Source organism: Beta vulgaris, chromosome 1 (assembly GCF_026745355.1).
Source record: "Beta vulgaris subsp. vulgaris cultivar EL10 chromosome 1, EL10.2, whole genome shotgun sequence".
In the NCBI taxonomy this organism is placed as follows: Eukaryota; Viridiplantae; Streptophyta; class Magnoliopsida; order Caryophyllales; family Amaranthaceae; genus Beta; species Beta vulgaris.
Genome location: NC_079202.1, coordinates 7,153,882 through 7,170,517, shown reverse-complemented (window position 1 = coordinate 7,170,517; position 16,636 = coordinate 7,153,882). Strand labels below are relative to the sequence as shown.

The following is a 16,636-nucleotide window of genomic DNA, read 5'->3' as shown; positions in this document are numbered from 1 at the left end:
GCGGGTAGCGGGGTGGAAGGCCAGAAGGGGAGGAGGAGGGAGCACTAAAGGAAGGAGGGAAGGAGGGAGGAAAACAGAGGGATAAAAAAAAAAGAACAAAAATTAGTAATGTTTACCTGATACAGCATGTTAGAAACCTAATGCGACTATCATTGTAAAATAACCTCCAAAATTGAGACTGAACAATACAAAACGAAAGTTGGGACTGTTTTTGTCAAAACATCCAAAGTTGGGACTGATTATATCAATTTTTCCGACATTATATTGTATCAAGTTGCTAATAAAATTACCAAAATGCCATGTATGTGACAAATTGTACAATATCGAAATGAGAGAATACTTTCCGGTAGTACACTACTCTTTGACTTTTATTTAGTTGCCAAAAAACGGACAAAGAAATCAAGTCGTTCAAGAGCGTCACATAGCCAATCAAGGAGTGCCACATAGGATACAACATTCAATAAGTGATAGTATTACAAAGCCGCGCATCCATCATTCAAAATAGGCTTCCTCTATAATCCCATTGAAATAACTTAATGTTAGAGAAAGAGAACACAAATAACAAATTAAAGATGTGGAATTATGCAAAACAATCACTCCGCTCAATTCAGATTAGAAGTGCATCCACGCAGTTAATCAGCTTAGGTATGTTACTTCAAATTTTATTTTTCTTTTGATTTTCGCTTGTTGTTATGTCAACGTGTTTTATTGGTAACTTTTTCAGTTTTTTCCAATATAAAGTTTTTGTTTCCATTGTTTTTTTTTTTTTTAAATAATTTCTGTATCGTAGGTTTAGTGCTGTCAACGGCCTTTATAATATGGCAATTGCTTGTTCTGGTAACCGGAACCGAAGCTCCTGTGGTGGTTGTTCTTACCGGTAGCATGGAACCTGGAATTCGAAGGGTGCGCTATTATTTTTTATTTTGATTATGTTGAATTTTCTTTGAATTTTTGTCCCACAATTATGAGATTGTATTTTTATAAAAATATTTGTAGCTTTAAACTATCTTTAGCACTACAAGAGTCGTAAAATTGTGTATGATAACTAACTTAATTGGTAAAGTCTTTTAGAATCATATGAAGACTTAAAATGAAATTAGGTCTATATTAATGAGTCGCTCATTTACTCAAAATATAAAGAGTGATAAAATTTGTATCCCATCAAAATACAATTGTTGGCACCAATACAAGATTTATATTATTGTACTTCATGTTAGTGTTTGTTTTGGACTTTAATTGTCGGAGGTAAGGAGTTTCTCTACCTAGAATTGCCTCCATCCCAATTTTTCACAAGTAGAGTGTGCGAGGCTCAATTATTAGCAAAAATTAGAGAAAAAAGTAATTAATAAAAAAGGTTATTTGATAAGTAGATTATTACTCATTTTGTTTCAAAATACAAGACATTCACATTTTACGAAAATTTGCTTTGACTACAAATATCTCTCATAATATGATAAATAAAAATTATAAATATTATACTCTTAGATTCGTCTTGAAAAATACTATAATAACATTATTTTTTAATCAAGATAAATTGAGAGTAATTAACAGTCAAAGTTCGACCTCAAACATTGTGTGTGCCTTATATTTTGAAATCGAAGGAGTAGGAGTTTAGGATCAACAAGAATGGGATTGGGGAATATAAATTAGACAGAGTAGGTTTAAATTTATATTTCACGGAGTAATTACCAACTATGATGTTTGTGTAGGGCGATGTACTGTTCCTTCACAACAAGAACCGTCCTATCAATTCGGGAGAGATTATTGTTTTCAAGATTGAGGTTTGTTCTTTGTGATGATATATTAGACATTAGACTTGTGGGTCTCAACTTTCACGTTGCACATAAGTGCTTATATAGTCGTTTGATTTAACAATTGCCAAATTTATATTTAGGGTACGTTTGATTCAACTTATTTTGTATTATCTTAGCTTATCTCATTTGAACTTATCTTATCTGATTTTATCTTATCTTATTTTTTTTTTTCTGAAATAAGTGAAGATGAGTTGAAGAGAACATCTTATCTTAACTTATTTGATTTTATCTTATCTTATCTTATGTGATTTTATCTTATCTTTTAAGATTTTAAGTAAGTTAAAATAAGTTGAACAAAACAAGACCTTAAAGAATAAATTGCTTGTTTAATCCTCTACATAATGCAAGTAAGGACCTCCATTTGATGGAAAGTAAAATATTTTAATTATGTACTTAATTTGTATTATACGTCTTTTTATTTATTTTAATTATTTTAAAAAGCTAAGGGTAATCTATACAAATATATTAAAAGGATAAGCTTGCAACAAGATTTGAACCCATGGACTCTTGTTATTATACCTGACACAATTACCATCTCAACTAACTTTTAATCATGCTTTAAGTGTCCACATTATTATATTTGTACTTTTTAAATGTTGAGTTTTCCTTAATAAATTTTAATGGAATTAAAAAAAAATGCAATATCAAGTTCGGAAAACAATACCAACCCGGGGCAACGCTCGGGCCCATATACTAGTTCATTTATAAAAAGGGGGAGAAATTGAGGATTCTTTTTACAAGGAGTGAGAATTGAACCTTTTGTTAGAGGAGTGGAAGGAGGACCTTACCACCACTAGGCAAACTTTGATTCTTTCGTCTTTTGCAGTCTTATATCAACTAAATGATCATCAATAATGTTTATTTATTCATCCTTTATACTGCTTTGACAACTAGTCTTTCTTTTGACAAAACAATTAGTCTTTAACTCTTTGCAATACACAATATTTTCTTAAATATAATTGTGATTTAATAGTATAACTGAATATGATTATCGTGGGTTCGGATAGTATATAATAGTCATTTAGTAAGTTGTTTGAAGTAAGTAAAAATTGTGTCATCTCTTAAGTTTATTTAGTATCTTGTGAATTGTGATGGATGTTGAAGAACAAGGAATTAATTTGACTAAGTAGTTTTCTAAATAGTAAATGAACATGATTGATGTACTATGTGAGATCCTGTCTCCATTCTTTCAAGTACCAACTTTGAATTGTCAAAAAAAAAAGTACCAACACAAGGTTGTGGATTTTAACGCTCTTGTAGCATATGTCCCTTATATAGGGGTCAATGAGTTATATGCTCTATGGATGATATTATCCAATAATAACGATATACTTCTGTATAGAATAACTTATAGATAAAACTATTGTCCAACTTCTAAGAGGGGGAAAAGCTATTTCGCCAAACTTTCTCTGCCTTCTCTCTAAATACAAAGCGCCTCTCACCTCTAATCATAGGAACTCCGCGTAGGTTTCCAGCGAGTTCCTCTTCAGTTTATCATTTTTTCCTTTCTCTACGCGATTTTTCTAGTCGGGTTCATACTTCGTTCTTTGGGATAGGTGTTTCCTTCCTGCGGCAGGCTCGCTCTAGTGGACTTACGTCGGCCTCCAGTAGCGTCACACCACCAGCATCACTTAGTTTTCCCCTTCCCCTAGTGTTTCGTCTGTCTTCCCCTAGTTTGAGGTAGTAGGCGACTTTGTTGCCTGGTTTTAGTTTTGGGCTTCCTCCTCCCCCTCCCCTATTTCGTGGTCTTTAATTTTAAGCTAAGTCTAGGCTTCCCCTCTCCCATTGTGGTCCCTGGTCAGTGTTTCACAGTATAGGTTTAGGCTTTACCTTCCCCCTGCTATCGCGTCGCCTACCTCAAATTTGAAGTTTTGGCCGGTAATTTCATCACTGCGTGCCATCGAGTCCCCTCCCTAGTCTTTAGTTATTCATAGTCGTTAGAGTTAGTTCCCCTCCCAGTCCCTCAGTAAGTGGTGCTTGAAGTTTTAGGTTGTAGCTTTCCCTTTCTCGATCCCTTGTTAGTACTTGTAGTCGTAAGTTATAAGCTCCCCCTTCCCATTCCCCTGCTCTAGTGTGAGACTCAGAGTTTAGTGTTCCCTTCCCCGTTCCGTACTAGTGTTAGTTATTGGTTCGTCTGGCTTGTAGTGAAGTCTTTCTTGCAGTTTCTGAAGGTTACACGACGTTGATATCGGCGTGGTATTATGTTATGAGATTGTATTGTTTGTCTTGTTTATGCTCTTAGTTTAAGCTTTAGCTTAGGTTTATTCAGATCCAGTTATGAATTTGTAGGGGTTCAAGTATTGGGTAAAATGAGAGGTGGTGGCTTCTTTAATCCTGTTATGGTTCAATCTTTTAAATTAGAGATGTTGTGGTGAGGTCTTCAGATCCGTAGTTTAGGTGAGTTATATTATTTCAATTTACCACAAGTTAATGTGATGACTTTCAAAGTCATCACACTCAAAAAATACATCTTGTGGGAGGCCCCCCAATTTAATTTGGGGCAAGTTTCGACCTCCACCCTTTCAGAGTTTCAGTATCGTGAGACTAAACTCTGTTTACCCTCGAACCAGGGTCAAAAGTTACCAATGGACGTGTTTGGGCCCATTTCTTGGACCAGCCCACCTATGGCAAAGTTACTAAAATGCCCCTACATCTAGGGAAGCCATCCCTCCACCAGCTGGAGGTGACCAAAATACCCTCATTTATTGGGCTCCTCTCCTCTATAAATAGGGGTTGTCTCACCAGACAAAGGTAAGCAACTCTAAGTTGCCAAACCCAGAGCATCTCTCTCTACATTGATCCCTTTCTCTCTCTACCTCAATCATTTACTGACTTGATCGTCGGAGGGGAGATCTCGGGACCACCCCGGGGTAGGCTAACCTTACCTTTTGCAGGATTCCGATGTACGGATAACGGAGCTCAGGCGTACCTTCTTGGGGCCCACATCAAGTTTCTCAGCACACATCAACACTTATGATCACCCTCAATTTCTTAGCAGAAACAGTTTGGCGCCGTTTGTGGGGAAAGTTCAAGAAGTTACTTCGCCACCACTCAACAAGATTCAGCTTGTTGCTACTCAGCAAAACTCACCTCATTGCTGCTCAGCAATGGCCCCAACCATGAAGACATGCTCCCAAGCCAACCGTTCCTGGAGAGCTCAAACATCCCAGATGCACCTATGGTGCTATCCCTCTGTCCGAATGATGAGGATTCCACCCCAATGGAGAATCCACTACGGAGTCGGTCATCCCGCAACATCAGGTCAGATATGAGTAGCTGACCCAATGCCCATAACTTCAACAAACGTCACCTTGATTGCATCTCATCTTCAACAAACTCTCCAGCAAAGTCGGATGTGTATGGTCTCCACTCGTCGTGAGGAGATCATTTGTCCTTCCTGAGATGGTCAGCCTAACCGGCTAGGGCCTAAATAGAGGGAAGGACCGTGTCAACCCTCAAAGGGAAAAACCTATTATCACTCGGAAGAGGTTGTATTGAAGAACACAACCCATGAAGACTGATCTGAACGAGGGGTATGGTGACTCAGAATCGTAAAACCTCTCCAGAATAAGAAGTGGCACCCTCGAGTTTATGAGGTAGTTCAGCCAGAGGGGCCTATTCATCAAAAACATCGACTCATCAGCGAGGTCTACTCATTTAAGGTACCCACTCATCCTTGGGTGCCCCCTCGACGAAAAGAATGTACTCAGCCAGATGTGCCTATTCACCATCAAAGGCACCAACTCATCAACGGTACCTACTCCTTTGATGTACCCACTCATCCTTGGGTGCTTGCTCAGCCGAGGCATCTACTCGGCCTTAGATGCCTGCTCAACTTATGAGAAATTTATCTCAGCTTCAAAGCCACACTATCAAAAGCCTTGCATCACCCAGATCAGTCCAGCAAAACTAAGACTATCAAGTCAATAAAGGTGAGCAAAAGGAGGCTCAAAAGGCTAGAATTTCGCCATGACACCTCCTCAGTCAAGAGGGAAAAATCTCACTAACATTGCCAAAAATGGCTAAGTACAGCATACCGGAACATTCATGACGTCAAAATGGCGAAGCTCAAATCGACCCATATCCTCCATATCTGGACCCGCTCGGTCACTAGGAGACCCCTTCTCCTTTGCTGAGTCACTCATACTTAGCGGCATACTCATTCAAGCTAAGTACTTTAATTGGCGCCCACTCGGACGACATGTGGCTCATTAGTCCCTTATCCGAGTGGCATCCGACCCGCTCAGCTGATAGGAGACCCTCTCTCATTCGTCGAGCTGCCCTTATACTTAAGCCAAATTTAGGCTAAGTAATTCACTGATACCTGCTCGGACAGGGACCCAGTCGGCCATCCTGTATTGAGCATATCTTGAAGCGAGGCACAATCTCGGCCAAGGGAGCTGCTCGGCAGCTTATACTTCGCAAAAGTTCGAGGGCGTTGCTTCCTAACTCTCACTGGGGCTTCTCACCCCCCCTCTCAGGCCTAGCAAGGTACCCCAGGAACATAGATCTCTCTTGGTTTCCGCTGGACGATCGCCTTGGGAAAGAATGATGCTACCCTATCCGATCATCCAGCGTGGGGCTAATTGCTTGAACGCCTCAGCTGGTCAAATGGATACACTTGATGGAGGTGCGATGATGTTCGTCATCTTCCTGAATAAAAAACTTCTCCAATGACACTCAAATATGGAGAAGCCTCCCCCGACTAACTTGGCCGAAAAAACGGCTAAGTATCAACAATTGAACCTACTCGAGATCTGAGTAGCGTCAGAAGACCTCCTCGGGAAGCATGGATCTCCCTGGCTTCCCCGAGTCGAGAATCTCCATCATGGGCACCTCCTCAGTCAGATAAGGAGCGTCCCACTAACTTAGTCGAAAAACGGCTAAGTATCAGCAATTGGACCTACTGGGAATCGGAGTAGTGTCGTAACCTCCTCGGGAGCATGGAGCTCAGTAGCCCTCTCGAGTCGAAAAGCTCCATCACTGGCACCTCCTCAGTCATAAGAGGAGCGTCCTTACTAACTTAGTCGAAAAACGGCTAAGTATCAACAATTGGACCAACTCGAGATCTGAGTAGCGTAAGAAGACCTCCTCGGGAAGCATGGATCTCCCCGGCTTCCCCGAGTCGAGAATCTCCATCATGGGCACCTCCTCAGTCAGATAAGGAGCGTCCCACTAACTTAGTCGAAAAACGGCTAAGTATCAGCAATTGGACCTACTCGGAATCGGAGTAGCGTCGTAACCTCCTCGGGAGCATGGAGCTCAGTAGCCCTCCCGAGTCGAAAAGCTCCATCACTGGCACCTCCTCAGTCATAAGAGGAGCGTCCTAACTAACTTAGTCGAAAAATGGCTAAGTATCAACAATTGAACCTACTCGGGATCTGAGTAGCGTTAGAAGACCCATGGAGCTAGCAAAGCCATCCCGGGTCGGGAAGCTCGTTAATTGGCACCTCCTCAGTCATAAGAGGAGCGTCCTAACCAACTTAGCCGAAAAATAGCTAAGTATCAACGACTGGACCTACTCGCAAGTCGAGTAGCGTCGCAAGACTTCCTCGGTGAAGCATGGGGCTCATATTAGCCCCCGAGTCGAGTGTATATCTCGCGGTACCTCCTCAGCTATGCCAGGAGTACCCTACCACTTAGCGAAAATAGCTAAGTGCAAACAAATCGAGTCGCTCGGCCACTAGGAGACCCCCTCTCCTTTGACGAGTCGGCCTCGTACTTAGCCAAATTCAAAGCTAAGTATTTCATCGGCACCGGCTCGGACAAGCATGGGGCTCATTGGCCCCTCATCCGAGCCGCGTCCACCCAACTCAGCCCAAGGAGGTCTCTCTCCTTGGTTGGGTCAATCTCCTAAGTCCCAGATTGACCTAGCGAGAGACGGCACCGGCTCGGACAAGCATGGGGCTCATTGGCCCCTCATCCGAGCCGCGTCCACCCAACTCGGCCTAAGGAAGCCTCCTTCCTTGGTTGGGTCACTCTCCCAAGTCCTAGATTGACTTAGCGAGAGACGTCACCGGCTCGGACAAGCATGGGGCTCATTGGCCCCTCATCCGAGCCGCGTCCACCCAACTCAGCCCAAGGAGGTCTCCTTCCTTGGTTGGGTCAATATCCTAAGTCCCAGATTGACTTAGTGAGAGACGGCACCGGCTCGGACAAGCTTGAGGTTCATTAGCCCCTCATCCGAGCCGCGTCCACCCAACTCAGCCCAAGGAGGCCTTCCCTTCCTTAGTTGGGTCGATCTCCTAAGTCTTGGATGACTTAGCGAGAGAAGGCACCTCCTCGGCCAAACTTGGGGCTCATCAGCCTTCCGAGTCGAGCGTGTATCTCGCGGTACCTCCTCGGCTATGCCAGGAATACCCTATTATTTAGCGAAAATAGCTAAAGTGCAAACAAATCGAGTCGCTCGGCCACTAGGAGTACCTCTCTCCTTTGACGAGTCGCTCTCATACTTAGCCAAATCAAACTAAGTACTTCATTGGCACCTACTCGGACAACATGGGGCTCATTAGCTCCTTATTCGAGTAGCGTCCGACCCGCTCGGCCACTAGGAGACCCTCTCTCCTTGGACGAGTCGCTCTCAAATACTTAGCCAAATTCAAGCTAAGTACTTCATGGCACCCACTCGGACAGCATGGGGCTCATTAGCTCCTCATCCGAGTGGCGTCCGACCCGCTCGGCTTATTGGAGACCCGCTCGGCGCAAGGAGTCGGCCAGCACAAGGGCCTACTCGGATAAGGTACGAAAAATAAGGGCACCCGGTCGATCACTCATCAAGGCACCCGAAGGCACCGGGTCGGCCCTCTCAACCAAGGCAATCGGTCGGCCAAGGGAGCAAGCTCGACCTCGACCGGCTCGGCCAAGGGAGCAAGCTCCACCTCGACCGGCTTGGCCAAGGGAGCAAGCTCGACCTCGACCGGCTCGGCCAAGGGAGCTGCTCGGCCAGCAAAGCTCGACCTCGACCGGCTCGGCCAAGGGAGCAAGCTCGACTTCGACCGGCTCGGCCAAGGGAGCTGCTCGGCCAGCAAAGGTCGACCTCGACCGGCTCGGCCAAGGGAGCTGCTCGGCCAGCAAAGCTCGGCCTCGCCTCGATCATGTTACCCGGTCGGCCAGTGGACCCGGTCGGCCAAGAGAGCGGGTCGGCCCGTGAAGTCGCTCGGCCAGCATAGCTGCTCGGCCCATGAAGTTGGTCAGCCAGCATAGCTGCTCGGCCCATGAAGTCACTCGGCCAACATAGCTGCTTGGGCCGTAGAGCCGTAGACCCCTGTGCTTGGTTAATCCTAGCGCCAGAAGATTATTGGGTGCCGCTCAATATCGGCAAAAGTGCAATCAACTTATTCCGCCAATCAACCGCACTAAAAATTGTGTTTTCCACTCCGATCACTTGGCGTGGGGCTAATTGTTTGGGCCCATTTCTTGGACCAGCCCACCTATGCCAAAGTTACTAAAATGCCCCTACATCTAGGGAAGCCATCCCTCCACCAGCTGGAGGTGACCAAAATACCCTAATTTATTGGGGCTCCTCTCCTCTATAAATAGGGGTTGTCTCACCAGACAAAGGTAAGCAACTTTAAGTTGCCAAACCCAGAGCATATCTCTCTACATTGATCCCTTTCTCTCTCTACCTCAATCATTTACTGAATTGAGCGTCGGAGGGGTGATCCCGGGACCACCCCCGGGGTAGGCTAACCTTACCTTTTGCAGGATTCCGGTGTACGGATAACGGAGCTCAGGCATACCTTCTTGGGGCCCACATCAAGTTTCTCATCACACATCAACACTTATGATCACCCTCAATTTCTTAGCAGAAACAGGACGTAACTTCTTTGATACTTCAATTAGTAAGATCCCAGGAAGTCGTTTCTGTTTAAGGGCCTTGGGAACTGTGACAATCTATTTCTGAAGATTGTATGAGTGTCGTCTCTCAACAGGTTTCCTTTCATATCGTGTCTTCTTCAGCAAGACATTGTCCCCAATTCCTGCTACCATTGTTCGTGCTAAATTTAAGTCGGTCTGGATATGTAATAAGTTATTTTTGTTTCTTAGAATATGTATGACCAAATGAAGCTCCTCTAACTTTAATTTGCTTTGTTTTATGTCTAGTTGTACCACCGTTATGATGTACTTCCAATTTTACTTGATGCAAAATTAACCCGTTGTAAAAAAAAAAAGGAATAGCTTATAGATATGATATTATTAAAATTGAATAAATATGGACCAATATGACCATTGTATCTCTCCCTAGACCACATTAATAGCAAACTTAGCTAGGCTTGTTCATAAAAAATAGTTGTTGGTGGTAAGCTTTTAGGTTTCAACTGTGAGTTGTGAGATTTTGATGGTAAAATTACTTATTAGCTTTTAGCTATGGAATTGGCTATCTAAAGTAAAAGTATTTGATAAAAATAGTTGGCAAAATTAATGTGTAAATAATATGCAAAAATGGTAGCTTTTGACAAAAGCTAATTAACATTAGCTTTTGACAAAAGCTAATTAACATTAGCTTTTGACAAAAGCTAATTAACAGTAGCTTTTGACAAAAGCTAATTAACATTAGCTTTTGACAAAAGCTAATTAACATTAGCTTTTGACAAAAGCTAATAAACTTAGTTTTTGACAAAAACTACTCAAAAGCTAAAAGCTATCCAAAAATTACCTCTAAAAATTATGTCGTCCAACACTAAAATAATTTTTCAAAAGTTAAAAATTACCCAAAAACTACCTAAAAAACTACGCGGCACATGTCGATGTCGATTATGTCCCTAGCAATGCTAGCATAGATACATCCCACATTTTGTATATTTGCATCATAAGGCACTCATTTTGAAGAAAAAGTTTCGAGAAAGTAAACCTACAAATAGACCAAATCTTTTCTCTAACTACTATTAAGGGCCTGTTCTCTTTGGCAAAAAACAGCTGAACTGAGCTGAACTTATTTCACCGTCATTCATTAGCTACCAATCTTAATAGCTCAAATCTTTTCCCTAATTGTACAAATATGAGACGATTGTTGTTGTATAAATTACATACTTGATTTCTTTACATTACGTTACGATCCTTCATTAGGGGTAACGAGGTGATAGCCATGTTTTACGACTGTGTGCTACTTATGGTTCTTTAAATTATTTATTAATTATATATAAAATATATATTTTTGATTAGCTTTTGGTTATTTCAGGGAAAGGACATCCCTATCGTTCATCGTGTGATCAAGGTATAAAATACTCATAACATCTTCCTAGCCAAGTTTCCAAAGAACTGTTAGAAATAGTGCTTCAAAGTATGATTTCTAATTTCCAGTGATTAATTTGTCTAAAATATTACTAAGTGTCAAAGTAGATTGGTACGACCAATTCGACTTGTGTGTACTTGGTTTACAGTAAAATTAGTATACACTGGGTTCAAGCACGTGAATCGGAACACACACTATTATACTCCCTTCCTTTTTTTTATTTGCTACATTATTGCTTTGGGAATGAAGCCACTAATTTGATTATTTTAAAAGTGAAAATATAGTCATATGTGATCTTGTTAGATTCATCTTGACGTGTAGATTCATAATATTAAATTTTTATAATTTATTAAGGGTTAAATAATGCCTTAAAAAATTGTGCACAACAATGTAGTAAATAAAAAAAAGCATATGTAGTATTATACAAAAACCCTCTATATCACAAACAAATGCAATTAAGGGTGGGAATGAGCCGAACCGAACCCGAATAGTGGTAGGCTCGAGTTTCGAAAATGAGGTCTGACTCGAGCTCGAGGCTCGTCGAGCCTCAAAAATGAGTTTGTGCTCGTGTTTTGGAATGTGAGGCTAGGCTCGGGCTCGTTTTAGGCTCGAGGCTCATGCTCGAATAAATGCTCGAAAATAAGTTGAAGAAAAGATAAAGACTTCTAACTTACAAATGAGAATTCTTAATGTTGTTGTTCATGCTACGCTACTCAGCGTTAGAGTTGCTACACCGTACCTGTGGTGGGTCGCCGACCATGGATGTTCCAGCAGCTGGCGATGATGATGAGTGAGAGCCGAGAGATGCCACGGTGTGAGTGAGAGGCGAGAGATGCGATGGTGTGAGTGAGAGGTGAGAGATCCAACAGTCCGAGACTCCGAGTGAGAGGTGCGACGAGCGGCGGTCAGCGACGTTGTAGCGGTGTCGAGCTGAGGTAGCAGCGACGGTGAGGGGAGATACGTGAGATGTGAGTAGCTTGAACAATTTAGGGGGTGTTTGGTTCACTAGTTTTAGGTATGAGGTATGGGTTTGAAATCAACAAAACCCATACCTAGTGTTTGTTTAACTTATTTCTAAATTTTAAACCCATACCTCAAACCCATAAGGTATGAGGTTTAGAAACCCATGGAAGGAGGTGGGTATGACTCATACCTTGGCTCTAGGTATCAAATAAAAGAAGATTTTTCATTCCTCAATGAAACCAAACACAAGGTATTAAGTATCAAGTTCCAAACCCATACCACCTTGGTTTCATTCCTGATTCCAAATCCATACCATCATATGAACCAAACGCCCCCTTAGGGTTTTGGGAGCTTTTGTTTTTGACAAATGCAGTTTGTAAAGTAATGAACTAGTTATTAGGCCCGGGTTATGCCCCGGGCAAGGAAAATTTTCATTTATTAAAATTATAATTTAAGATGATAACAATAAATATTATTTGGTCTAGTGGTTAAGACTTTAGTGTATGTTCTTGAGGTCCCGGGATCAAACCTTACATTATGCAATTTCTAATTTTTTTTTATTGTTGTGGATTACATGGAGTAAAACTCCCTTAGGGAGAGCGCCACGTGGCACCGTTTCTGGCTTAGGCACGCCTTTTAATATATTAGTATAGATTTGAATTTGGTCGAAAGTTGAACAGCACAAGAGAGTGGTGTGTTTTGGTTGTGTTTATCCTTTTTTTAAAAAAATATAATTTTTTAATATTTTGCCTTTTTTTTTTTACTAATGAGTAATATTATTTTTTGTATATTTTTTAACAAAAAAATAACTCGAGCTGTTTGCGAGCTTTTCGAGTCGAGCTTAACATAGCTCGTGGCTCGTGTTGTCAGGTCTTGAGCCAAACCCGATCCCGAACTCGAGCCGAGCCTTAGCGACCCGAGTGACCGAGCTTTCACTGAGCCGAGCTCGAACAATTCACGAACATGATTGTCTCATTACAACCTTAGATACAATGTGTAAGAGAGAAATACACTATATCACAAACAAATACACTATTAACACAAAGAAACACTATAGCTCCTACTAAAATAAAACACTATAGCATAGAGAAACACACTATACCACATACAAACACACTATATCAAAACTGACAATATTATCCTAATCTTTTATAACAAGTTTAATTGTAAAATCAACTATAATACACTGAAACACACTATATCACAAAAAAATACACTATATAAGAAAGAAATACATTACGTCACAAACAAACACATTGTATCACAAAGAAACACTATCATAAATAAACATACTATAGCACAGAGTAACACACTATACCACACACAAACACACTATATCGAAACTAACAATATAATCCTAATCTTTCTATAACAAGTTCAATTGTACAATCAACTATATCACGAAAACTGAAAAATAGAGTAAGAACTTGAAGAGAGAGACAATGAAGCAGTTATGAGAGAGAAATAGGAAAGACAAGGAAATATGAGGAGAGAGAAAGACAAAATAGTAGAAGTTGTAATCATTACAACCTACATAACTCTATTGGGTGACCACTAATTAGTGTGCATTGGGTTCGTACGAGTTTTTTTTTTTTTTTTTTTTTTTTTGTAGTATGACTCAACTAGTTAGTTCCTTAAATAAAGCAATTATCATATTAGTGGTGCTAGCATGAATCGTGGGCTATGACCCTTAATTTTAGGGTTTTTTTATGTACTTCCTGCGTTTCAATTTAGTTGTCACACTTTTAAAATCACGGATCACTAGACAATTTTTTGAGACCAAAGAGATACAAAAAGAAAATAAAAGAATCCCATGTGATAAGAGAGAGATCGAGAAAAGTTATTACCCAAAATGAAGGTGTCACAGCTAAATTGAAACTTCCTAAAATAGAAAGTGTCACAACTAAATTAAAATGGAGGAATTACTTCTTCTTTTTTCTCTATTTAAAGATTTTTGTAAACATTTTATTGATTGAATTGAAAACAAATATGTCATTTAATTTTCCCCTCTCTCATCTTTATTATAATTTCAACAAGATTTTACTCACAATACATCTTAACAAATTTCTTTTACGATTTTTCACTTGGTACCCCCGTGGAATATTAAAATTCAACGAGGTACCCCTATAATTTGAAAAATGCACCCGATATCCTTACTATTTAAATAAAATGTATGAAATGCCTTCAATGACTAACAACGTTAAGTTTTTGTTAGGATTTGGGGAGTAAATTCCTTTATCTCATCTCATCTCTTCTCGTTTTTTTTCTTTTACCCAAATTTTCCCTTTCCCTCCCCCGTTTTCAACCATCTATCCCACACCACCACCCACCACTGCACCACCCACCACACCCCCTCTTCTTCGTTGCATCCTCTATCTCCTCTCGTGCTCCATCTCTTTCCATCCTCTGCCGCTGCATGCTTCACCGTTGCACCACCACGGCCACGCTCCCGCTGCCGCTGCCATGACCCACGTGGCCACCTGTCGTTCATTCTTCTCCCTTAGCTATGTCCCTTTCACACACTTCTCTTTCTCTATCTACTCCTCTGTCTATTGCACCACACTTGCTCGACCCACTGTGCCGCCACACCATCACTTTTCGCCGCTTGCCACGCCCATTCCCACCACACTCATGTGAAAGCCATCCCATAACCCTGGCCGACGAAGACAAAGATCCCCCCTCCCCTCAAAAAATTCCCCCACCCATCAAAAAACCAGACCGTTCTAGTTTTTCTGTGGGTGGGGGAATTTTTTGAGGGGAGCCTGGTAGATTTCAAGGAATGGGGGTAGTTTTTAAGGGGGTGGGGGAGGTTTTCGCGGGTGGGGGGGGGGGGGGAATTTCCGTCGTTTTCCCCGGTGGGAGTGATTCTCCATAGGCAATGCGGCGGTAGTGGTGGGTCGAGGGGGTGGTTCTCCGTGTGACAGTAGTGGTGGGGTAGGGGAAGGGTGGCTGTAGTGCAAGTGGGGGAAGGGTTTTGGATTTTTTTTTCAATATAGTTAATTAGGATTTTTTATGATTTAATTGGTATTCATTTAGTTAATTAGGGATCGATTAGAATAATTAGGTTGATTTGACTTTAATGACTAACGAAAACTTGACGTTGTTAGTCTTGGTATATTTCATGCAGTTTATTTTAATAGTGTGGGTACCGGTGCATTTTTAAAACTATAGGGGTATCCCATGCATTTAAAAATTTCACAGGGGTACCATGTGAAAAACCCTTTTTTTTTTACTTTGCTTGAAAATACCATTGAACTATTATTTTATCAAGCTAAGTGTGCCATTGAGTTTTGAAAATTTAACTCAAAGATACTCCCCCCTCCCCCCTCCCCCCTCCCCTGTCAAAGAATATAGTACTTCTCTTTTTTTGATGGGAATTAAGGAGAATGGAGGGAGTGGTAGGATTCTAAAAACAAAATTAATAAAGTCCTTTTCTCTTGAAACTATTTCTTTATTTTCCTTTTCTTTCAAAAAAAAAACAAAAGACAATAAATTTTTCTTGAAATGGTGTATGAAAGAAAGGTAGGAATATTTTAAAAAAATTGTGTAAAATTTGAAGATAATTTAATCCAAACAAATTGATAAAAAATGAAGTAATTAAGCACAATATTTTAGAACACCCAAAATGAAAGTAAACACTATATTATAGGACGGAGGGAGTACAATATTATGAGTTGCCCTAATAACCCTCTATAACAAACAAGTTCGTATGAATAGTATAATTCAATTGTAACGTTGTATTTCTGTCTAAATTTACTAATGGAACTAAAATGATCATATGATATAATGTCACTCGAATTTCCTGAAGTTTTCATATCTATATGCTCTCCACCAATTATGCAGGTCCATAGGCAGCATGATTCAAATGAAGTCAATCTAATGACTAAAGGTAATAATTGTCTAATTTTTCCTGATGCTTAAGAGTGAATTTATGAGCTAAAATTTAGTTTGACAGTTAGAAAAAGACATTAAGGATGCTTTTCAGTTAATACTGCTTTGGGATAGTAGCTGGAGCAGTATTAATCTGCTGTTGCTCTATTTATTGGCTCGAGCAAAAGGGTAGTAGCATGTGTTTTTCATTTTTTCTGATGTTCTATTGTTCTTTATTTTGATTTAAATGTTTGTCCTATTCTTGCCATGAAAAATGATCGTAACGCATACTCCAAAAATATAGTTTAACAAGATTTCGTTAGATTTGTTTTAATGTTTATACTTTTTTTTTATAACAGCACAGGGCCAGATAAGCCTCAAACCGACTTTTTCATAAAGATATATGTACATTGTTTATAAATTTTTAGTAATGCCTATTCCAAAATAAGTAATTTAAATGTGTAACGTATGGCATACTTTATGGGACAAAATACCTTTCATGCGTGACTGTGTAAGCATGCTTTTACAGGTGATAATAATGCGTTGGATGACAGTTACGGAATATATGCTGATGACCAAGTATGGCTTGAGAATCATCACGTAACAGGGAGAGTGGTGGGGTAAGTACTCCATCAATTAGAACATAGCAGATGTATTTTTTAGCTTCCTTGAACTATTTTCGATCTTTTTGTATTCGAATTTATGAATTTTCTGTCTAGCATGCTTCTTAGAACACACTGCAAGAATAGAATTGAGA

General features: G+C 40.5%; 1 protein-coding gene across 2 annotated transcripts in view; it reads left to right on the top strand.

Annotated features, from left to right (window-relative positions):
- The first annotated feature begins 474 nt into the window (after positions 1–474).
- Positions 475–16,636, top strand: part of LOC104905136 (uncharacterized) — a 39,188-nt gene continuing 23,026 nt past the window's right edge. The window contains exons 1-6 of one of the 2 annotated variants that reach the window (XM_010693586.4): positions 477–645; positions 791–903; positions 1,710–1,781; positions 10,993–11,028; positions 15,853–15,898; positions 16,409–16,499. In XM_010693586.4, coding sequence (XP_010691888.2) covers positions 537–645; positions 791–903; positions 1,710–1,781; positions 10,993–11,028; positions 15,853–15,898; positions 16,409–16,499 — 467 coding nt within the window. In that variant the 5' untranslated portion in view covers positions 477–536. Of the gene's footprint in view, positions 646–790; positions 904–1,709; positions 1,782–10,992; positions 11,029–15,852; positions 15,899–16,408; positions 16,500–16,636 lie in introns of both variants that reach the window. The other variant, XM_010693587.4, reaches the window with a different exon arrangement.